Source organism: Eleutherodactylus coqui, chromosome 7, assembly GCF_035609145.1.
Source record: "Eleutherodactylus coqui strain aEleCoq1 chromosome 7, aEleCoq1.hap1, whole genome shotgun sequence".
Taxonomy (NCBI): Eukaryota; Metazoa; Chordata; class Amphibia; order Anura; family Eleutherodactylidae; genus Eleutherodactylus; species Eleutherodactylus coqui.
In genome coordinates, this window is record NC_089843.1 from 3175919 (window position 1) to 3200346 (window position 24428).

At 50.7% G+C, this 24428-nt stretch overlaps 1 protein-coding gene across 5 annotated transcripts in view; it reads left to right on the forward strand.

Moving 5' to 3' along the window:
* Window positions 1–24428, forward strand: part of LOXL3 (lysyl oxidase like 3) — a 114831-nt gene that overhangs the window by 69670 nt on the left and 20733 nt on the right. For 2 of the 5 annotated variants that reach the window (XM_066572787.1, XM_066572788.1), the window contains exons 4-9: window positions 650–861; window positions 8604–8663; window positions 8978–9037; window positions 21015–21065; window positions 23911–24145; window positions 24224–24404. In XM_066572787.1, the coding sequence (XP_066428884.1) occupies window positions 650–861; window positions 8604–8663; window positions 8978–9037; window positions 21015–21065; window positions 23911–24145; window positions 24224–24404 (799 nt within the window). The remainder of the gene's footprint in view (window positions 1–649; window positions 862–8603; window positions 8664–8977; window positions 9038–21014; window positions 21066–23910; window positions 24146–24223; window positions 24405–24428) is intronic. The other 3 variants (XM_066572789.1, XM_066572790.1, XM_066572791.1) reach the window with 3 other exon arrangements.

Consider the following 24428-nt stretch of genomic DNA (forward strand, 5'->3'; position numbering starts at 1 on the left):
CATCCTAGAGGCAGTCTCTCTCTTGCCTGCGATGGCTGATACCAGAGATTAATAGACTGTATACTCCATCGTAGAGCCAGTCTCTCTTTGGCCTGCAAAAGGCTGATACCAAAAAGTAATAGACTGTATACTCCATCCTAGAGGCAGTCTCTCCCTGTGATGGCTGATACCAGAGAGTAATAGACTATATACTCCATCCTAGAGCCAGTCTCTCTCTGGCCTGCGATGGCTGATACCAGAAAGTAATAGACTGTATACTCCATCCTAGATGCAGTCTCTCTCTGGCCTGCGATGGCTGATACCAGAAAGTAATAGACTGTATACTCCATCTTAGAGGCACTGCCTCTCTGGCCTGCAATGGCTGATACCAGAGAGTAATAGACTGTATACTCCTTCCTAGAGCCAGCCTCTACCTGGCCTGCGATGGCTGATACCAGAGAGTAAGAGACTGTATACTCCCTCTGAAGCCAGCCTCTCCCTGGCCTGCTATGGCTGATTCCAGGCAGTAATAAACTATATCTTCCATCTTAGAGTCATCCTCTGTAATGGCTGATATCAGGGAGCAATAGATGTACCCAGCAGTTATGTGCACAGCACATGGCGAGGGCACCTCATGTTGTCATCTTGATGGCTCTTTTTCTTCATTCAGACAGAGCAAAGACAACTGGAGGAGATCAGACTGCGCCCTGTCATTGCCAGCGCCAAGAACAGACTGCCCATTAATGAGGGCATCCTGGAGATCAAGTATCGTGATACCTGGGAGCAAGTGTGTGACGTGGCCTGGACCCAGAAGAACAGTCATGTGGTCTGTGGAATGCTGGGATTCCCATCCGAAAAGAAGTACAACAGAAACTTCTACAAGTAAGAGAAGAGGATGTGTGATGTATGTCCTGTAAAAAGAGATCACCTCCGGGATCCTCAGTCTAGAGGAGATCACCTCTGGGATCCGCAGTGTAGAGGGGATGATCTCCAGGATCCTCAGTGTAGAGGAAATCACCTCCAGGATTCTAAGTGTAGAGGAGATCACCTCTGGGATCATCAGACAGGAGATCACCTTTGAGATCCTCAGTGCAGAAGAGATCACCTCCAGGATCCTAAGTAGAGGAGATCACTTCCAGGATTCTCAGTATAGAGGAGATCACCTCCAAAATTTTTAGTATAGAGGAGATCACCTTTAGGATTTTCAGTATAAAGGAGATTCTACATATAGAGATCATGTCCAGGATTCTAAGTGTAGAGGAGATCCCCTACAGGTTCCTCAGTATGAAGGAGATCACCTCCAGAATCCTCAGTGTAGAAGAGATCACGTCCAGGATTCTCAGTGTAGAAAAGATCACCTCCAGGTTCCTCAGTATAGAGTTGTACACCGGTGCGCCAGAAGTCCTGGGCTAGCAGTATGTAAATTGATGATGAAGCTGCGGTACCTCGGAGGATGTGTGATGTTCTATAAAGGGAAATTAGCTCCAGGATCCTCAATATAGAGAAGATCACCTCCATGATCCACAGTGTAGAGGAGCTCACCTCCAGGATCCTCAGTATAGAGGAGATCACCTCCAGAATTCTCAGTGTAAAAAAGATCACATTCAGGTACCTCTGGGATCTTTAGTGTAGAGCACCTCCAGGATTCTCAGTGTAGAGGAGATCACCTTCGTGATCCTTAGTGCAGAGGAGATCACCTATGGGAACTTCATTGTAGAGGAGATCACCTTCAGGATCCTCAGCATAGAGAAGATCACATCCAAGGATAGTGTAGATCACTTTCAGGATCCTCAGTGTAGAGGAGATCACCTCCAGGATCCTCAGTTAGAGATCACCTCCAGGATCCTCAGTATAGAGAAGATCACCTCTGGGATCCTTAGTGTAGATCACCTCCCGGCTCCTCAATGTAGAGGAGATCACCTCCAGGATCCTCAGTGTAGAGAAGATCCACCTCTAGGATCCTCAGTGTAGAGAAGATCACCTCCAGGATCCTCAGTGTAGAGAAGATCACCTCCAGGATCCTCAGTGTAGAGGAGATCCCCTCCAGGATCCTCGGTGTAGAGGAGATCACCTCCAGGATCCTTAGTTAGAGGAGATCACCTCCAGGATCCTCGGTGTAGAAGAGATCACCTCCAGGATCCTCAGTTAGAGGAGATCACCTCCAGGATCCTCGGTGTAGAGGAGATCACCTCCAGGATCCTCAGTTAGAGGAGATCACCTCCAGGATCCTCAGTTAGAGGAGATCACCTCCAGGATCCTCAGTGTAGAGATGTATAATGATGGTGGTGGGTATTCTGGTTTTTGTACAGTGGTTATATGTATGCCCTCAGTGACTCCATAGGATCACAGGTCTGTTATATGGTGAGTTTATTCCTCGCCTGCTGTTTTCTGTTAGTTCTAAGCATGCTGCGATATTCTTGCTGTCAAAACAAGTCAGACGTTGACAGAACCGTATTGGATTTCATTAATCAATGGGGGCTGTTAGGTGCTGTTCAGATCCGTCGTATGGAGGCCACGTTTTGAACAGAAGCCATACCTGAGAGGCATAATAAGCCTTATTCATAGGTATTGTGGTGCCTCTAGTGGACACACTGTGCATTACACCTTCTCTACCGCTCTGGATGTACTGGTCCTCAAAGTAGTGGAGGGTTCATGTGATATACAGTATATGTGTATTATATACTTCGTGTCCCCAGACTGTAGGGTGCAGGACATTACCGGTATCTGAAGGCAGGTCTATTACCAGTGTGTGATTGCAAAGTGTGTATTGTAAGACCAGGAGCCCAAGCTTACCCTGACCGATGGAGCCTAAGGCTGTTTTCACACAACCAAGAAAATCATGCGATGCGAGATGCACAAATATGAACCCCATTCTGTTAAATGGGGTTATTCGCATGAGCGTGCCTGGTGGCATGTCCTGTCTTTGGGTGTTCCCTCGGAACGCTACGCCTATTGTCTTCAACGGGTCCGGTAAACACATCACATACCATGGGAGGTCTTCCATTGACAGCCGCGCCAGAGGATCGCTATTTCCCTGAAGTTGTGTGTGGCCCGATATCGCACTCACCTGCGTGAAATTAGCCTTAAGCTGGGCAAACACCAAACTGATTGAAACTACTGATTTCGTCTTGTGTATGAGGATGGCACCCACGCGTCCCACAAATGGTGGATGTCAGGAGAAAAGTGGTACAGGACACGTTGGGTTCGAATTTAGTCTGATCTTTTCTTATCACATGAGATAACTTGATACCAGAGAAGTTTGGGATGGAACAAAGGGGATGAGACAAAGGAGTGGGGGGAACCAGAGGGGTCTGTAGAAGGACAGCAGAGACTGGGGCAGAGGGCTATGGAAGAGACAAAGGAGTTGGTGGGACCAGAAGGGTCTGGGGTAAACTAAGGAGGTCTGGAGGAAGGGCACATAGGAATCTAGAGAAAACAAAGTTGTGGAGGTGGATCAGAACAGTCTGGATTGGAGGAGGACAGAGGAGTCTGGAGTAGGGACAGAATAGTGTAGAGGGAGCGAAGAAGTCTGGAGCAGGGAACAGAGGGGCCTTGGGGCACCAGATGGTTCTGGAGGGGACAGAGGAGTCTTAGGGGCACCAGATGGTTCTGGAGGGGACAGAGGGGTCTTATGGGCACCAGATGGTTCTGGAGGGGACAGAGTGCTCTTGGGGGCACCAGAGGGTTCTGGAGGGGACAGAGTGGTCTTGCGGGCACCTCAGTATTCGGGGAGGGCAGAGGGAACAGAGGGTTCTTGGGGGCACCAGATGATTCTGTGGGGAGGGGAAGACAGTGAGGTCTTATGGGCACCAGGTGATTCTGGGGGGGGGGTCTTGGGGGCACCAGAGGTCTGCAGAGGGGACAGAATGGTCTTGGGGGCACCAGTTGGTTCTGGAGGGGACAGCAGTGTCTTGGGGGGACCAGATGATTCTGTGGGTGGGGGGGCAGAGGGGTCTTGTGGGCACAAGAAGATTCTGGGGGGGACAGAGAGGTGTTGGGGGCACCAGAGGGTTCTGGAGGGAAAGAGTGGTCTTGGGGGCACCAGATGATTCTGGGGGAGGGGGTGACAGAGGGGTCTTGTGGGCATTAGTTGATTCTGGGGCGGGGGGGGGCGGGAACAGAGGGGTCTTGGGTGCACCAGAGGGTTCTAGAGAGGACAGAGTGGTCTTGGGGGCACCAGATGGTTCTGGAGGGGACAGAGGGTCTTGGGGAAACGAGATGATACTAGGGGGGGACAGATGGGTCTTGGGGGCACCAGAGGTCTGTAGAGGGGACAGAGTGGTCTTGGGGGCACCAGATGGTTCTGGAGGGGACAGCGGTGTCTTGGGGGCACCAGATGATTCTGTGGGTGGGTGGGGGGCAGAGGGGTCTTGTGGGCACCAGATGATCCTGGGAGGAACAGAGGGGTCTTGGGGGCACCAGAGGGTTCTGGAGGGGACAGAGTGGTCTTGGGGGCACCAGATGATTCTGCCGAGGGGGGGACAAAGGGGTCTTGGGGGCACCAGATGATTCTGGGGGGGGGGGTAGAGGGGACACTAGAGGGTTCTGGAGGGGACAAAGTGGTCTTGGTGGCACTAGATGGTGCTGGAGGGGACAGAGAGGTGTTGGGGGCACGAGATTGGTTCTGAAGGTGACATAGGGGTCTTGGGGGCACCAGATGATTATGGGAGGAGCAGAGGGGTCTTGTGGGCACCAGAGGATTCTGGAGGGGACAGAGTTGTCTTGGGGGCACCAGATTGTTCTGCAGGGGACAGAGGGGTGTTGGGGGCACCAAATGGTTCTGGAGGGGACAGAGGGGTGTTGGGGAAACAAGATGATTCTGGGGGGGGGGGGCAGAGGGATCTTGGGGGCACCAGAAGGTTCTGGAGGGAACAGAGTGGTCATGGGGGCACCAGATGCTTCTGGGTGGGACAGAGGGATCTTGGGGCCATCAGATGGTTTTGGAGGGCACAGAGGGTTCTGGCAGTCGCTTAGTCTCCTTTTCCATTGAAATAATCATTAATGTTTGTCCAGCCAAAATCAGCATGGCTCATTTACAGCTCCAACATGAACCATGGGCAAAACAGGGACATTCACCAGAGATAGATCCATCTTAATGGGGAGAGTGCAGCTGTGTTGGGGGAGAAGATGGCTAGAAGGCTGGAGGAGTGTTTAAACTAGGGACTGGGGGGGGAGGGTAAAATGAGAAATAGTAGGGTAGCCAGTGTACATGGCAACCGGGGTCAAAGAAATGGGAATGGGGGTCGAGAGGCGGGTGGGGTTAGTACAGTTAGAACTGTGAGGTCAGCCAACAGTACGAATAGCAACAAAACAAATTTAAAAAACAAAAATAACGATATCAATTGTATGACCACGAATGCAAGAAGTCTGATTGGTAAAGTGGGGGAGCTTGAAGCAAGAATGACTTACGAAAGTTATGATATAGTTGGAATAACGGAAACACGGCTTGATGATAAGTGCGATTGGGTGGCGAATTTACAGGGGTACAATCTCTTCAGAAGAGACCGAAGGAACCAGAAAGGGGGAGGGGTATGTCTGTACGTCAAATCGAACTTAAATCCGAGACTACGGGAGGATATAGGGGCAGGAGACGAACAGGTGGAATCTCTGTGGGTAGAAATACAGGGAGGAAAAAATAACAAAATCCTGATAGGGGTCTTCTATCGACCACCAAAAGCAACAGAAGAAACTGAAAACTTACTATTAAGGCAGATAGAAGAAGTGTCAAAGCGAAACGAAGTAATTATTATGGGGGACTTTAATTACCCGGATATAACATGGGAGAAGGAAACCTGCAAATCTCACAGGGGTGATAAGTTCTTGAGAGTAATTAAAGATAAATAATTACCTTATCCAACTTGTGCGGGAGCCAACAAGAGGGAGAGCCATTCTGGACCTAGTACTAACTAACAAACCGGAACGTATAAAAGGGGGTACAGGTTGAGGGGCACTTGGGGAACAGTGACCACAATATAATCAACTTCCAGCTGTCAATCAATAGGAAGCCTTATCAGGGAGAGACAAAGAAACTAAACTTTAGTAAAGCAAAATTTGATGAGCTTAGAACTACTATCGGTAACATTAATTGGGACAACATCCTCAAAAATATCAGTACAGGGGACAAATGGGAGGAGTTTAAAAGGATCCTAATCGCCTCATGTGAGCAGTTCATTCCCTTTAAAAATAAAAGAACTTCAAGTAAAAGGAAACCATTGTGGCTCCACAAGATGGTACGAGGGGCAATAAACGAAAAAAAGAAAGCGTTCAAACTACTAAAGCAACAAGGCAGCGAAGAAGCGCTAAAATCATACAGGGAAAAAAACAAAATATGCAAAGATAGGATCAAAACTGCCAAGGAGGAAGCAGAAAGACTGATCGCCAAAGAGAGCAAAAACAACCCGAAACTATTCTTCAACTATATTAACAGCAAAGGGATTTGCAGGGAGAGCGCTGGCCCTTTAACAAATAATGCAGGAGAAATCATAGAAGATGATGGAGGGAAGGCAAATCTATTAAATAGTTTCTTTTCAAGCGTATTAACAAACGAAAAGGAAATGCCACACGAGATGCAGGAGAATAAAATAAACCCCTCGCAAAATATGTCATACCTAACGCAGGAGGAAGTGCGGAAACGATTACAGAAGACTAAAATCGATAAATCGCCAGGCCCAGATGGAATACACCCAAGGATACTAAGGGAACTAAGTGACGAGATAGCTAGGCCGCTATATCTAACATTTGTGGATACTATTAAGACTGGGGTTGTACCATTGGATTGGCACATTGCCAACGTGGTTCCAATTTACAATAAGGGGACCAAAAGTGAGCCTGGTAACTACAGGCCAGTAAGTCTCACTTCAGTAACGGGAAAAATTTTCGAGGGGATTCTGAGAGACGCCATCAATGAGCAACTCAAGGAGATTAAGGGAATAACTCCTCACCAGCATGGATTCATGAAGGGTCGCTCATGTCAGACCAATCTGATCAGCTTCTAGCATGATGTAAGCTCTAGGCTGGACCTGGGAGAGTCTATGGATCTCGTATATCTGGACTTCTCTAAAGCCTTTGACACCGTGCCACATAATAGGCTAATATACAAAATGAGGCAGCTCGGACTGGGTAAGGAACTGGCTCAGAGATAGAAAGCAGAGGGTGGAAATAAATGGCTCATACTCTGATTGGGCCCCCGTCGCTAGTGGGGGGGCCACAGGGGTCAGTATTAGGCCCCATTCTGTACAACATATTTATCAATGACCTGATAGAGGGGCTGCACAGTAATATATCAATATTTGCAGATGATACAAAATTCTACAAGATAATTAATACAACGGAGGACAATGTGCGGCTACAAACGGACCGAGATAAGCCGGGGGCTTGGGCAGAAAAATGGCAAATGAAGATCAATGTGGATAAACGTAAGGTTCTGCACATGGGCAGGAGAAACGGATGTCACAAATATACACTAAATGGGGTACCACTAGGGAAAAGTGATATGGAAAAAGACCTGGGGGTACTAGTGGGCTGTAGACTAAACTGGAGTAACCAATGCCAATCAGCAGCTGCAAAAGCTAATAAAGTCTTGGGGTGCATTAAAAGAGGTATAGGGGCGAGGGACGAGAACATTATACCCCCACTATATAAGGCACTTGTCAGGCCTCACATGGAATACTGCGCACAGTTCTGGTCACTGGGGCTCAGGAAAGATGTTACAGTGCTGGAGGGGTTCAAAGAAGGGCAACTAAACTAATACATGGAATGACGGGACTGGAATACCCAGAGAGGCACCAAAACTGGGACTATTTACTGTAGAAAAAAGACGGCTAAGGGACGACCAAATAACTCTGTATAAATACATGAGGGGACGATACAAGGATCTCTGCCAGGATCTGTTTACACCCAGGACTGCGACGGTAACAAGAGGACATCCGCTACGATTAGAGGAAAGCAGGTTTCATCACCAACACAGAAGGGGGTTCATTACTGTAAGAGCAGTTAGACTGTGGAACTCTCTGCCTGAGGACGTGGTGATGGCAGGATCCATAGAGGAGTTTAAGAGGGGACTTGATGTCTTTCTGCAGCGGAAGGATATTACAGGATATAATCTTAGGTTAATTGTTAATCCGGGTATACAGGCAGGTAGGAACTATTAGGGGTTGGTCCAGGGAACAGTCTGACTGCCATTAGGGAGTCGGGAAGGAATTTTTTCCCCAAAAGGGCTAATTGGCTTCTGCTCTTGGTTTTTTTTTGCCTTCCTCTGGATCAACAAAACAGGAGGCTAAACAGGCTGGACTAGATGGACATTGTCTTCATTCAGCCTTACGAACTATGTTACTATGTTACTATGTAGTGATGTCCCATGAAGTGAGCCACTTGGCCACTGATCAGTGGGATTCACATGGCTTCAGGTGGGGGCTTCTCCTGTCATGTCCTCACATCCTTTTCACCGGTCCACACCATGAGCATGGACCGGCACTGGTCTACTTCTACATAGAGAGATGTGCCACTGGCCAAGTGTCTGCCCTATCACTGGGGGGGTTCTCTATAGTCGGGTGCAGGGATATCGGGTGTCTTGTCTCAACTCAGCCTTTTCTTTCTCTGACTTCTTTCAATGTCACATTTTTCAGACAAGTTAAAATGTCTTCAAACAAAAAGCGTTTCACCAAGACGAAGCGACACCCCAGAAGGTAACTCCGGGCAGTTTATTTCATGAAAATAAGCTCCCATGTGCTGCATTAACCACATCCGCAGCAGCGCTATAGGTCCCCCGGGGCCACCCTGACAATTCATCCTAACATCTAGACCTCACTAACGTCAGAGGAATATGCCTTGAACAGACGCAGGGTGACAGCTGGAGGATCCTGTCCATGGACCACGGATATGGCTGTGTCGTCATTGACCGCCATGCTGCATCCACGATTCCCTCCTGATAATCCTGTACTCATCCCTTACTAACCCCACCTAATAGTATAATACTCTTCTCAATATTATTTCCCCCCAGACGTGTGAAGAAACAAGCCGCCTCTAAACGGGTCTCCAAGATGGGAGCTCCAGGCCCCAGGTATCCTGAGAGTTTATTTCCTGCAGTTCCTTCACTGTAAGGACCCGGAGAATAAACTTCTGTGGTTTTAGAATATTCTGAACCACTCTTTGCTCATAGTTACCCCACCCTTGTGTCACCACAGTAGGGCCCCCATAGAGACCTAACCACATGGTCACAATAAAGAGCCTTCTGGTAGCTGCACCAGTTCTCTGCATGGATTGGCAACTTTCTCATACCAGTCATCGGCCTGTGAGATTCTACGGCTGATACAGGTCACAACTAACCCGTGGCACTGCCAGGTCCTGTATATTACATCAGCTTCTTAATGCCCACACATGGCACTGCCTTATGTGCTGTTGTGCATTGTTCAGGCCTTTGTTGCCAGTGGAGTAGTGCCCAACCCCTAGTGAATGAGCAGCCTTTCCTTAGTGCCTGATCACTCAGTAGTGCTCACCATTTCCTGGTAGTTTGTGCTGCCCAATGCCATGTCACCACCCAGCATAGTGCTGGTTCACTTAAGTTGGCCATATACATCAGATTAATGATGACTGAACCCACCCCATGATGTGTATGGGACCTCCCAAAATCTCCACCAATGGCAGAGGCTGGAGGAGGGAAGGATCAAGAAGGATACCCAACATGATTCTTCTCACTAGAGATAAACCGCGAGAGGAGAATGGAAGAGAGAACAGAGGGGCTCAAGAGCAGGAGGACAGAGGGGGTCTAGAGCAGGAGGAGGACAGAAGGGGTCTGGAGGAGGACAGAGGGGGTCTGGAGGAGGAGGACAGAGGGGGTCTGGAGGAGGAGGAGGACAGAGTGGGTCTAGAGGAGGAGGACAGAGGGGGTCTAGTGGAGGAGGAGGAGGACAGAGGGGATCTAGAGGAGGAGGAGGAGGACAGAGGGGGTCTAGTGGAGGAGGACAGAGGGGGTCTAGAGGAGGAGGAGGGCAGTGGGGTCTAGAGAAGAAGGGCAGAATAGTCTGTAGGAGGAGGACAGAGGGGGTCTGTAGGAGGAGGAGGACAGAGGGGGTCTGTAGGAGGAGGACAGAGGGGCTCAAGAGCAGGAGGACAGAGGGGCTCAAGAGCAGGAGGACAGAGGAGCTTAAGAGCAGGAGGACAGAGGGGCTCAAGAGCAGGAGGACAGAGGGGGTCTAGAGGAGGAGGACAGAAGGGTCTAGAGGAGGAGGACAGAGGGGTCTAGAGGAGGAGGACAGAATGGTCTAGAGAAGGAGGAGGACAGAGGGGGTCTAGAGGAGGAGGAGGACGGAGGGTGTCTAGAGGAGGAGGAGGGCAGAGGGGGTCTAGAGGAGGAGGAGGGCAGAGGGTGTCTAGAGGAGGAGGAGGGCAGAGGGGGTCTAGAGGAGGAGGAGGGCAGAGGGGGTCTAGAGGAGGAGGGGGGCAGAGGGGGTCTAGAGGAGGAGGGGGCAGAGGGGGTCTAGAGGAGGAGGGCAGAGGGGGTCTAGAGGAGGAGGAGGACAGAGGGGGTCTAGAGGAGGAGGAGGGCAGAGGGGGTCTAGAGGAGGAGGAGGGCAGAGGGGGTCTGGAGGAGGAGGAGGGCAGAGGGGGTCTAGAGGAGGAGGAGGGCAGAGGGGGTCTGGAGGAGGGCAAAGGGGGTCTGGAGGAGGAGGAGGGCAGAGGGGGTCTGGAGGAGGAGAAGGGCAGAGGGGGTCTGGAGAAGGAGGGCAGAGGGGGTCTGGAGGAGGAGGAGGGCAGAGGGGGTCTAGAGGAGGAGGGCAGAGGGGTCTGGAGGAGGCGGACAGAGGAGTCTGGAGGAGGAGGACAGATGGGTCTGGAGGAGGAGGACAGAGGGGTCTGGAGAAGGAGGACAGAGGGGTCTAGAGATGGAGAATTGAGGGGTCTAGAGCAGGAGAACTGAGGGGTCTAGAGCAGGAGAACCGAGGGGTCTAGAGCAGAAGCACAGAGGAGCGTGAAGGAGCAAGACAGAGGGGTCTGGACAGAGGAGTGCAAATATTTTTCAATGTTGTTGATGCTCGAACTAAACTATGTGAGTTGCTGTGTTCTAGCGGGAGAAATAGAGCTGCATCAGAGGCACTCAGTGTAGGGAGCAGCTGAGCAGATTGTGCAGCGGCCTGAGTGAAGGGGTAGAGACTGAGCGTGCTGTTTATGGCTGCCTGAGCTAGCGTTGGGCCCAGGAAGGATTGAAGGACTGAAGGTTCAAGGCTGCCGCAGGTCATACTGCAAAATCAGATGAATAAACAGAAGTTTGCCAGCAGCACAGCTTCCTCACCATAATATGGTAGGACAGGTTTATGATGCCCAGTCACCAAAGGATCTGATCCCAGGGTCCACTTCATCCACAGAAAATAGGTAGCAGTGACAGCATAGAAGGTGCAACTAAAACATTTCTTTAGTCCTCCATAGTTTACATGCGTTTTGACTCCAAAGGAGTCTTTTTCAAGCATAAAAGCAAGACATACACATTTATATACAAATTACCCATACACATCAACAAATCAGAGACGCAGGTCCAGAATGGCAATCAACTCCTATAATTAGCTTTACCTGGTCTGGGATTGCCGCAATCAGCGGCTCCTCCAACGGCGCGTCCCCACCTGTCTAGTGAGCACGTGCGTGTGCCCATGATGCTTTGCATCAGTCACATGATACTGCAAAATCAGCGGCTACAGCCAGAGGGAAGGCTACAGAGAGTGACACACCATTCCACAGCTTTTCAGATGAAAGACCTCCAACAAGCTGTGGAAGTCTCTTCACCCCATCACAGTACATGGGATGCCACAGGTCATAAGTGCGTTCATAATTAAAACCAAGTGTGCAGAGAAGTAACTAGTGTCAGACAGTAAGCAGGCCTGCTAGAAAGAGACAGAGACATACCCTGCTGTAGAGTCAAACACTAGCATATCTGTTGGCTATTGCATGTAGTGAAAGTACAGTTACAAGACTAGAAACAAGTTGAAACTTTGTGTTGAAAACCCGCTTGCCTGTTGAGTGCAAGCTCCTCAGACGAATCCCTTGTTAACTACACACCACCATCTTTGAGTTAGTACTTTCTGTAGAATCATCATTAGTGCACTGCATGGAATACTTTACTGTAATTGCATGTCCCAATTGTAAATTGCTTAACTTGTAGACTAAGTGTTGTGATTGTCAGCGACAGTCAGGCTGGCAATATAATGGTAACGGTTACATAACTTTTACCTATTATTCATTAATCTTGTTTAACCCCTTAACGACCAGCCCATAGCCTTTTTACGTTCTGCCCAAGTGGGCTTTATTCTCTGAGGACGTAAAAACATGCGTCCTACAGAGAATAAAGCCCCGTGGGCTCTGGACGTGACAGCTCCATGCTGTCAGTGCCCACAGGTAGCCGACAGCATGGAGCTGTCATCCCGGGCTGCGGGCAGTCCCCCCTGGCATTGCGATCGGCACTATCCAATGGATAGCGCCGATCACAATAAAGTTTAAAAAGCTAAAGATTCAGCTGCCCTGATGGATCCGATCCATCAGGGCAGCTGAAATTACTCACCCGGATTCCACGATGTCTGCCGTGGCGAAAGGGTCCTCCGGGACCCAGCACGGCTCTTCTGCGCAAGCGCGCCACACAAATGACGTCACGCGCATGCGCAGAAGACTGGGAACCCCGGGGAGTTTAAAATCTCCTGGTTCCCGGCTCCTGAAGGTAGCCGGGAACCAGGAGATGTTCCCGGGGACTGCGGCGAGCGGTAGCCGGGAACCAGATGTTCCAGTGGATAGCGGCGATCGCGAAAAACTTTTTTAAAAAGTAAAAATAAAGTTAATTTCACCTCCCCTCATGGATCGGATCCATGAGGGGAGGTGAAAATACTCACCCCCGGTCCTCAGCGGTGTCCAGGTCTTCCGGGACCTGAGTCCCCTTCTGCGCATGCGCGCCCGATGATTGACATCGGGCGAGTGCACAGAGGGGCTCAGGACCAGAGAAATTTAAAATCCCTCTGCTCCTGGCTGCCATGTGTAGCCAGGAGCAGAGGGATGTCCCTGCAGAGATGATCACTGTTAGCCAATGGATAGCAGTGATCATTTAAAGTAAAAAGAGTGTAAAAAAAGTAATTTAAAAAAGTGTCAAAAAGTTTTTAAAAAGTTTAAAAAGTAAAAAAAAAAGTTTAAAACGCTTACATTTCATCTCCCCGCACAGATCATATCCGTGAGGGAGGATTAAATTATGTACCTAAGGCCCCCGGATTTATCCGCGGACCTTACCCCAGCTTCTGCGCACGCACCCGTCGCCAAGGCGGCAGACGCATGCGCAAAAGCCGTGGATTGCCAGGATAACTTAAAATCTCCCTGCTCCTGGCTACAAAACTTAGCCGAGAGCCTGGAGATTTCACGGGGGGCCGCGGTGAGCGGTTCCTGATCACGTGTTCGCCGTTATCCAATGGATAATGGCGATCACGTAAAAGTTAAAAAAAAAAAGTTAGTTTCATCTCCCCTCACCGATGCGATCGGTGAGAGGAGATGAAACTTCTTACCGGAGGCCTCCGTATTTGCACACCAACGCGATCCTCATCCGTGAACTTACCCGGATTCTGCACATGCGACCGCCGGCAAAACACCAGACACATGCGCAGGAGGCGGGGAGCCCAGGAAACTTAAAATCTCCTTGCTCTCGGCAACCAATGGTCGCCGAGAGCCTGGAGCAGTGACGGGTGGCCTCGTTGAGCGGTCCCCGGTCACGTGATAAAAAGGTGGCGATCTACTTTTGGTCGGTCTCACATGACCAGATAGGAATTACGGATTCCGCATGCGTCTGATCCGCAGTAATATGCAGATCAATCGCATTGGATTACACAATTCCGCTCACATTAGCGGGTCGGAATTACATAATCCACTCGCAGAAAAGAGAACGCAGCAGGTTCTATTTTACCGCGGCTATCCGCAGCATAGAGCCTATTGTGTTCCATGGTCGTGGATATACCCACTGCCCATACCCAACTACATTGTATACGGGCTTGTTACCATACAGCGCGGCACGGGATCCCGCAGTCGGCGCGCGTCGCTCCGGCGTCGGCTCCAGCAGCCTGGAGCCCTGTGTCGAGGTTATCCCAGCAGCTTGGGACGGCCGGTGGGCGGCGGCATGGGCGTGTCCACCCGTAGGGTGCCGCCCGCACTCCTCCGTTCGTCTTATACAGCAGTGGGTGGAGTTGCCTCCTCCCACTCTCCGCCCGGGGGCGGAACCTTGTGGTTAAGAGACTGGCAGTGATGTGAGCTCACTGCCAGTTATTGGTTCTGCTTTCAGCTAGTCAGTCTGTCTGCAGTTTACCTCAGCCAGTCACTAGTTGTCTGTCAGCCCTGCTATCCTTTCTCAGCCTGTTTCTGTTGGTCCTGTTAGCCCCTAGTCTGGTCTGTCCCAGTCAGCACTAGTTGCTATTCGGGTCCTGTCTATCTGCCTGTGAGCTCCATCTCCAGCCCTGCTTGTACTTGTAAGTTTTGTTGGTTTGTTACACCTGCCTCTTCTGTCGGCACTCTGTCCCCTGTTAGTAGTTCCAGCTAGGCAGTCGCCAGGTCCCTAGCCAGTGCAGGGACTGCCGCCCAGTTGTCCGCCTGGGGTTAGCCAGGGCCGAGGCAAGTAGGCAGGGACAGTGGGGTGCAGGAGATCAGGGCACCCCAACTGGCGCTCGGGGGGCAGAGTGCCGTAACATAATAACTGGCCTTTAAAATACCTTTTTTTTCATGGCGGCGATCAGCGCCCTTGCAAACCAGCTGCAAGACCTGGTGCCGGTGATCCGGGATTTGTCAGCTCGCATGGTGGCCCAGGAGCAGTGGGCGTTGTCGCAGGGGCAGAACGCCTTTACCAGTCCCGAACCCAAGTGCCCTCTCCCCGAGGTGTTCTCTGGGGAGAGGAACAAGTTTTTCGTTTTTCAACAGGCGTGTCGCCTGTTTTTTCGGATGCGTCCCCGTTCTTCGGGCTCAGAGGCCCAGAGGGTCGGGCTTATAATGTCCCTGCTGCGGGGCTCTGCCCAGACTTGGGCCTTTTCTATTCCCGAGGGTTCCCCCTCCCTGCAGTCGGTGGACTCCTTTTTTCAGGAACTCGGGGGCATCTTTGATGAGCCGGACCGAGTGGGGTTGGCGGTTTCACGGTTGCTGGCGCTGCATCAGGGGTCGCTTTGTGTGGAGGATTATTGCTCCAGTTTCAGACGCTATGCGGGCGACACTGCATGGAACGAGAGTGCCCTGAAGGACGTTTTTCTGCAGGGTCTCTCGGACGCGGTCAAAGAGCTGTTGATCTCCCATCCCATTCCCAGGTCCTTAAAGGAGGCCATGGAGCTAGCGGTGAAGGCAGATAGGAGGCTCAGGGCTGGGAAGCAGGACAGGCAGACCAGTAGAGTCAGGGAGGTCGTTTGTCCGGTTCCTTCCTCTTCCGTACCAGTCTCTGTTCCCGAACCTATGGAACTGGACCCGCTGGACCCCAAGGAGCGACGCCGAGTTCGGTTATTGCATCATCTCTGCCTCTACTGCGGGAAAGCTGGACATCGGGTGATAACCTGCCCCCTGAGGCCTCAGCGCCCACAGTCCGAATCGGCAGAAAGACTCCCAGTCCTAGGCGATTGCAGGGAGGGTCGCCTAGGACCACAGGTACGTCCTAGACTTCTAATACCCTGCCAGGTTAGATTCCGGAACTTCTCCCGCCTAGGGCAGGCATTTATTGATTCCGGAGCAGCCGCTAACCTGGTAAGCATGCGTCTTGTTGAGCCCCTGAGGGCGGAATTTTTGGCGCTGAAGACGCCAATTCGTTTTGCTAGCATTGATGCTACTCCTCTGGCTTCGGGCTTGGTACGATGGAGGACCCCAGTGTTACAACTCACTGTGGGGGGTCGCCATTCGGAAGGTCTATCATTCCTGGTAATGGAGAAAATGTCGGTAGACATGGTACTAGGGATGCCGTGGCTGGCGTTGCATAACCCCCAATTCGATTGGGCCACTGGGGAGCTAACCCAGTGGGGCCCGTTCTGCCATAGCCATCGCGCTTCCCATCCTCCCTGCTCAGTCGAGACCGCACTCAGTCCCCGAGGTCCCACTTACCTTCACACCCCGTCCGCCTGCCCTGCTGCTGATGTCGCCACCGATGCCCTGCAGGGGGGACGGAAGAAAGGGGTGGGGTCTCGTATGCAGTTGCGTTGTGAGGAGAGTCTGTCGGTGGTTGAGCCGTACAGGGCGGGACAGAAGGGGTACCGGTCCTCTGGAAATCGCAAAAGGAGGGGTCGCAGGGGGTTCCATAAGTCTGTGTCGAAACCTGTTGTCCCTTCGGTGATGCCCACCTCCGGTCCCCCGCCGCCCACCCCGGTCCGTGATGAAGTTGAATACGAGGCCCAGGAGATCCTGGATTCTCGCCGGGCTACAGGAACCTTACAATATTTGGGGGCCCGGAAGAGTTTTTTGGAGTATGATAGCTCAGATGACAGTGATTTTAAAGTTGGAGATGCCTCAGATTTTGAAGGCAGCGTCATTGGTAGCGAGGATGGGTCAAAAGACAGTGGTGAATGGTTGGACATTGACTCGGAAGACGACCTGAAACATGACGATATGTCAACGGTTGGCCCTGAAGGAAATGGGGCAGCCACAGACTACCGAAGTCATGGACCTGAGGATCAGCCCATGGTGACCGCCCAGGTGGGTCACATTCTCGGGTTGGTACAGCGTTTTCGCAGCCGCCTCCTGGATAAGCCTGGTCGAGTTTCCGGGGGCCCGGAGGTCCCCCGTCAGAGGGGGGGTAATGTTACCATACAGCGCGGCACGGGATCCCGCAGTCGGCGCGCGTCGCTCCGGCGTCGGCTCCAGCAGCCTGGAGCCCTGTGTCGAGGTTATCCCAGCAGCTTGGGACGGCCGGTGGGCGGCGGCATGGGCGTGTCCACCCGTAGGGTGCCGCCCGCACTCCTCCGTTCGTCTTATACAGCAGTGGGTGGAGTTGCCTCCTCCCACTCTCCGCCCGGGGGCGGAACCTTGTGGTTAAGAGACTGGCAGTGATGTGAGCTCACTGCCAGTTATTGGTTCTGCTTTCAGCTAGTCAGTCTGTCTGCAGTTTACCTCAGCCAGTCACTAGTTGTCTGTCAGCCCTGCTATCCTTTCTCAGCCTGTTTCTGTTGGTCCTGTTAGCCCCTAGTCTGGTCTGTCCCAGTCAGCACTAGTTGCTATTCGGGTCCTGTCTATCTGCCTGTGAGCTCCATCTCCAGCCCTGCTTGTACTTGTAAGTTTTGTTGGTTTGTTACACCTGCCTCTTCTGTCGGCACTCTGTCCCCTGTTAGTAGTTCCAGCTAGGCAGTCGCCAGGTCCCTAGCCAGTGCAGGGACTGCCGCCCAGTTGTCCGCCTGGGGTTAGCCAGGGCCGAGGCAAGTAGGCAGGGACAGTGGGGTGCAGGAGATCAGGGCACCCCAACTGGCGCTCGGGGGGCAGAGTGCCGTAACAGGGCTGCTGGTACCTGGGTCATCGCTAAGCGACGGTGCGGGAAATGCAAACAAACAAAAAGTACTGCGCATGACCGCCCGTGTAAGTACGCAGTTATGCGCAGTACATTACGCGGCCGTACGCAGGGTCACTGCCGGGCTCACAACTGGGATCCGCTGCGGGCCTCCACAAGCAGATTCCACATCCGGCCGTGTGAGCCCGGCGTTATTCAGACCGCTACCTGTAATACGTAATTTACAAGAAGCCCCGGGAACGTTCGCCTTCCTGCAGGTCCAGGAGCAGCTTGTTGAGCGCCTTCTGTGTGAGACCGCTGCACCTCCTCAAGCTTACGAAGACTCAGAGCGACACTTTTTACACCCCATACCCGCCACTGAGGTCACGAAATACCCCCAAAAAGCATGAGAGGAGGGGGGATACCGGTTTTATGGCCCCATGGGCCCATTCCAACCAGCCTCCGTAATTACCCCTTCGTCTTCGGAAATACCACACAGTTCACATTATTACTTTTATCTAAGATTTGGGGAATACCAAAAATGGTGGAGGGGGGGGGATATTTTTAGGGAGTCAATTTTTATTCCGTACAAGTGAGCAATGGGGCCTGGAATGTATTCAGTTGTGTCCTGCAATCCATCGGGTGTTCCCTCCATTATAGGCCTTGCCATGGGTCCTGTAAGTAGATTAGGGCCACAAGGGGTATGTTTCTGAATACGGGACAAACAGGGGTATCCATTTTGGGGTGAAAGCCTTCATTTATATGTGTGCTGTACAAAAAAACTGTTTTTAAATTAATACAACAGCCCAAAAAATGAAAATCGTTATTTATTCCTACTGCTTTGCTTAGATCTATTCAAAAATTGTAGGGTTAAAATACACAGTACACCCTTAGATAAATTCGTTAAGGGGTCTAGTTTTCAAAATGGGGTCACTTGTGGGGGTTCTCTGTGGTTTTGGGCGCTCAAGAACTCTACAAGTGGGCAATGGGGCCTAAAAGGACTTCAAGCAAAATTTATGTTCTAAAAGCCACCAGTCGCTCCTTTCATTTTGGGCCCCGTTGTGCATCCACACATAAGATTAGGGCCATAATGGGTATGTCTCTGAAAACAGCACAAACAGGGGTATCCATTTTGGGGTGCAAGTCTTCATTTATATGTGTGCTGTACAAAAAAAGCTGTTTTTAAAATGACAGAATTGCCAAAAAAACGAAAATCCTAATTTTTTCCTATTGCTTTGCTTGAATTCATTCAAAAACTGTGGGGTCAAAATACACAGTACACTCCTAGATAAATTCGTTAAGGGGTCTAGTTTTCAAAATGGGGTCATTTGTGGGGGTTTTCTATTGTTTTGGGCGCTCAAGAACTCTACAAGTGGGCAATGAGGCCTAAAAGGACTTCAAGCAAAATCTATGTTCTGAAAGCCACTGATTACTCCTTTCATTTTGGGCCCCGTTGTGGACTCAGATATAAGATTAGGGCCACAATGGGTATATTTTTGAACACGGGAGAAACAGGGGTATCCATTTTGGGGTGTAAATCCTCATTTTCATGTGCACGATAGGAAAAAAATATGTCTTTAAAATTACATATATGCAAAAAAATGAAATTTTAATTTTTCTTCTCTAAATTGAATTAATTCCTGAAAAAAAAAACTGGTGGGGTCAAAATCCTCCTGACCCCCCTCAGTGAATACATTAAGGGGTGTAGTTTTCAAAATAGGGTCATTTGGGGGGGTATCTATCATTCTGACACCTATGAGCCTTTCCAATCTTGGCTTGGTGCAGGAAAACAAAGTGTTCCTCAAAATGCTGAAAAGTAATGTTAAATTTGTACGTCTCCGAAATGGTTAAAAAAACATAAAGTTTTTCAAGTGTGCGTCCAGAATAAAGTAAACAGATGGAAATATATACCTTAGCAAAAGTTTGTACAGTATGTTTGCACATATTTAATATATTACATTTGAAAATGTGAAAAAAACGATATTTTTTTCAAAATTTTCCCAATTTTGGCGCCTTTAATAAATATACACAAATTATATTGGACTATTTTCACCACCTAAATGAAGGACAACATGTGGCGAAAAAACAATATCAGAATCACTTGGATATGTAAGGCCTTTACGGAGCTATTCTATGTTAAAGTGAAACATGTCTGATTTCCAAAATTTGGCCTGGTTATTAAGGCGCAAACAGGCTTGGTCACTAAGGGGTTAAGTATAAGCCGTCATTGGTTGTAAGAAATAAGCCTCTATATTTTGTACATTCGGGGGCCACCTTGTATCCGGAACCTTGTTTTACCTGCCACCCGCCATGAGGGATCTGGAGGAGAGGATGGGAGGAAGGAATAAGACAAACATGGAGGAGGGGGCAGAGGGGTCTGGAGGGAGACAGAGGAGGAGGGGCAGAGGGGTCAGGAGGAGGACAGAAGAGGAGGGGGACAGAGGGGTTTGGAGAGGGACAGAGGGGTTTGGAGGGGGACAGAGGGGTTTGGAGGGGGCAGAAGGGTTTAGAGGGGGACAGAGGGGTCTAGAGGGGGACAGAGGGGTTGGGGGGTAAGACAGAGGAGGACGGGGGGACAGAGGGGTCTGGAGGGGGACAGAGGGGCTTGGAGGGGGACAGAGGGGTTTGGAGGGGGACAGAGGGGTTTGGAGGGGGGCAGAAGGGTCTAGAGGGGGGCAGAAGAGTATAGAAGGGGACAGAGGGGTTTGGAGGGAGACAGAGGAGGGGGGAAGAGGAGGGGGTACAGAGGAGTCTGGAGGAAGACAGAGGGGTCTAGAGGGGGACAGATGAATGTGGTTGCAGCTTACACCCCCTTATTGAGAACACATACATACTTGGCTGATCTGTGTGTGAATATATATGTATACCGGTCAGCTAAAAGAGGTATTGTGTATGGCCAGCTTTAGTGTCCACCGGTAGTGAAGCAGAGGAGTAATGCCCATCACCAAGGACCCCCGTCCATCTATGGTGATCAGTGGATCCTCATATCAGCTTACGGTTTCATGTACCATTTGCGATTTGTAGATGTCGTCAGATGATGTCCGTTCACATAGCACCTGCGTAGCCCACGGCCCTGTACAAACACTGTCATCACTCACATCCATCTCTCCTGCCACGGGGGCTCACAATCTAATCCTCCAATCACACATTATGCACTGGGGCCCATCTCATAGGAAGCCGGATAACCTGCGATGTGAGAGGAAACCCACAAAACATGCAGACTCCATGTAAATTGAGACCTGAGAAGCCAGGGCTGCAAGACAGGAGTGCTAACCACTGAGCCACCATGCTGCTGCCACCCCAACATCTGTCCAGACCTAGCAATGCTCCAGGGAAGAAGTCTTCTAAGGTCCTACCCAAACTAATCGTGCCACCCTTCCGTGTTCTTGTAGCCCGTTCCCTGTCTGCAGCCGTTCAGTCGTTGCCCTGACCCTTCTCTACCAAGAGTCCCTATAGTAACCCAATGGGCTATGTGGTGGCTGGAGGGGTTTATGGGGAACCACGACTACTGAGCTTTGAGACTAGTGATAGTGACTCCATGCAGAAGTCCCCTCATGTTTTATGTGATTTCCTACCCTCTATCTGACAGATCCTCTCCTAACAAGGATCCCAAAATGAAGAACCTGAAGCCCAACAACAGGTACCAGGCGCACAAAGACTCCATCATGGGTGGCTAAAGAGGGGCAAACCCACCCGACACCGAGGCCAAGTCTATTCACAATTTGCAATGCAAACGAGTGATGTACTTAGGTCTCCAAAGCGCCACCTATTGACTAAACGTCATGAGGGGTATTTACGTACTTTCTCACACAGGTGATATAGATCATTTCAATGTGATATATGATGACGGGCCGGCGGGCCGTGTGGTGGGGTCAGGCTGCACATCTGCTAGCATCAGTTGTGGCTTTGGTGGTCCCGGTGGAGTTCTGGTTATAAGAGTAATGAGGGCTGTAATAATGTGCAGGGGTCAGTAATCATTAATGACCGCTCTACTGTATAACACACAAGCAGAACTCCCTATAAGGCTGATTGCGGACTCCGGCCCTGGTAGCAGCGGCGCCCCCACGGCTCGCTGGCGTACATGCGCAGTGCAGGTTTTTCTTTTAAATTCCTGCTTTTCAATTGCAGAAGGGCCGTGGATCGGACAGCTTCCATGGACTTCAATGGAAGTCATCCGCTCAGAATCCCCCCAAGAATGGACCATGCTGCGATTTTTCATACACGAGTGGGAACTGCAATTGGTTTTCTCTGGTGTGCATGAAGAATCCCTTTCTTATAGCGTGCTATGGATGGTATTTGCTGCGGCAGACGCCTGCTCCGGATTTTGCAATGCAAATCTGCCCGTGTGCAGGCCGCCTTAGTCTGTCCTGTCTGTCTCCTTTCCTTCTTATGGATGGTGCTGTCCACCTACCTGCTCGTCTAACCAGCCATAACAACGGAGCACTTTATATACTTAGTCAATTTTATGTCATTTGTTAGCTGGGATTTTATAAATCCGACTATTTCGAGTGTATACAGTAGATTGATTCTCACCACTGGCCACACTTTGGGCATCTTTTATCTCGAGGGGAAAAAGAATCCTCACCCTTCTGATTCCTCTGTCCTAATACTTCCCCATGCTGCCAGGATAGCTCTTCTCCACTTTTCCAGTACAGCCCTTGTCTGATCTTTCAGGATAGCTCTTCTCTGGTTTTTGGGGATAACCCTTCTCGGCTCCTCCAGGATAGCCCATCTCCACTCATTCAGTACAGCCCTTCTCTGATGTTCAAGGATAGCCCTTCTCTGCTCTCCCAAGATAGCCCTTCTCAGCTCTTCCAGTACAGAAGCAAAATGCACATTGTGTGGTATATTTGGATGGACTTTGAGGATTTTGCAAACCTAGAATGTTAGAGTTGGATGGGACCTCCAGGGTCATTGGGTCCTCCAGGGTCATCAGGTCCAACCCCCTGCTCAGTGCCGGATCACTAGATCATCCCAGACAGATGTCTGTCCGGCCTTTGTTTGAACACTTCCATTGAAGGAGAACTCCCCACCTCCTGTGGCAACCTGTTCCACTCATTGATCCCCCTCACTGTCTAATATCTAATCTGTGTCTCCCCCCTTTCAGTTTCATCCCATTGCTTCTAGTCTTTCCTCGTGCAGATGAGAATAGGGCTGATCCCTCTGCACTGTGACAGCCCTTCAGATATTTGTAGACAGCTATTAAAGGGGTTGTCCCACGGCGAAATGCAATTTTTTTTTCAACCTACCCCTGCATTCTGCCCCGTTAAAATCAATACCGTTTGTAATTTTAAAAAAAAAAGATCGCTTACCTCCTTCCCAGTTCGCGCAGCATCTCCTCTTTCTTCTTTTAAAGATGGCCACCGGTCCTTTCCCAATGATGCACCGCGGTTTTCTCCCATGATGCACCGCGGGTCTTCTCCCATGGTGCACCATGGGCTCTGTGCGTTCCATTGCCGATTCCAGCCTCCTGATTGGCTGGAATCGGCACACGTGACGGGGCGGAGCTACACGATGATGCATAGAAGGGGGCGGAGCCAGAATGCCGCTCGTGCCCAGACCGACCAGAAGGGAGAAGACCCTTCTGCGCAAGTGCGTCTAATCGGGCGATTAGACGCTGAAATTAGACAGAGCCATGGAGACGAGGACGCCAGCACCGGAGGGGGTAAGTGAATAACTTCTGTGTGGCTCATATTTAATGCACGATGTATATTACAAAGTGCATTAATATGGCCATACAGAAGTGTATAACCCCACTTGCTGCCGCGGGACAACCCCTTTAATATGGCCATACAGAAGTGTATAACCCCACTTGCTGCCGCGGGACAACCCCTTTAAGTCTCCTCTCAGCCTTCTCTTCTGCTAAACATTCCCAGATCCTTTAGCCGTTCCTCATAGGACATGATTTGCAGACCGCTCACCATCTTGGTAACTCTTCTCTGAACTTGCTCCGGTTGAATGGGATAACTGATTTGCTTGTCTTTACTCACAGCTCTATGTGACCCTACATCTCAGTTAGCCTGGTCATATACATTTGATCTATAGCAGCTGGACCATCATCTAACGTGTATGGAGGATGGAGCAGATGGCCTTAAGCTGCCCAATCACTATGGTCTTGGGGTGATAAGCCACTGCCAGGCAGATCTGGAGGAGGGAGCAGAGGGATCCGGCCGAAGCTTTCTCTTCCTTCTCCACTTGACTGAACGTGCGTGTAAATGGGGATGCTGGGCAGGATTGCATCTAATGAGTATGGCCATCCTTAGGCCTCATTCAGTGTGGCATATTTTGGTCGGTACTTGCATTGATATATGTAATGAAAGTCAGGAGTTGGGTTCAAAATGCAGAAGATCGGTGCTTACAATTACTGGTGCATAATAGTGATATGCCAGTGTGAGTGCGGCGCTGAGGCCTCCGTTCTACTGGGCGCTGCTCAGGGCATTATCGTCCTTGTGGTCACTCCTCTCCCTGGTTGATCTCACACACAGGCTCTACCTGGACAGACAGAAGCCATCGTTCCGCCTGCACTCAGTGAAGTGCTCGGGCACCGAGGTTCACTTGTCTCTGTGTCCCTTTGAATTCTACAAGCTGAACAGCTCAGCCGCCTGCCAGGACGGCAGCCCGGTGGTTGTAAGCTGCACCCTCGGATCAGTATTTGCAGCACAAAACGCAGCACAGACGGCAATAAAGAAGAAGAAAGTGGTGCAACAACAGCAGCGAGAGGTCAGTAAGTGAAGGGTCACCGGGAGCCATACTGTGTCAGCTCAGGGTCTCACTGCTGTCTTCTGCTTTGTCTGGCAGGAGATCGTCCGATTGAAAGGAGGTTCTCGCCCCGGGGAGGGTCGTGTTGAAGTGTTGAAGAATGGGCAGTGGGGCACTGTGTGTGATGACCGCTGGGATCTGCAAGCAGCCAGTGTGGTCTGTAGAGAGCTGGGATTTGGAAGTGCCAAAGAGGCCTTAACTGGTGCCCGCATGGGTCAAGGTGAGTGCCAACCAGAAAAGTGGA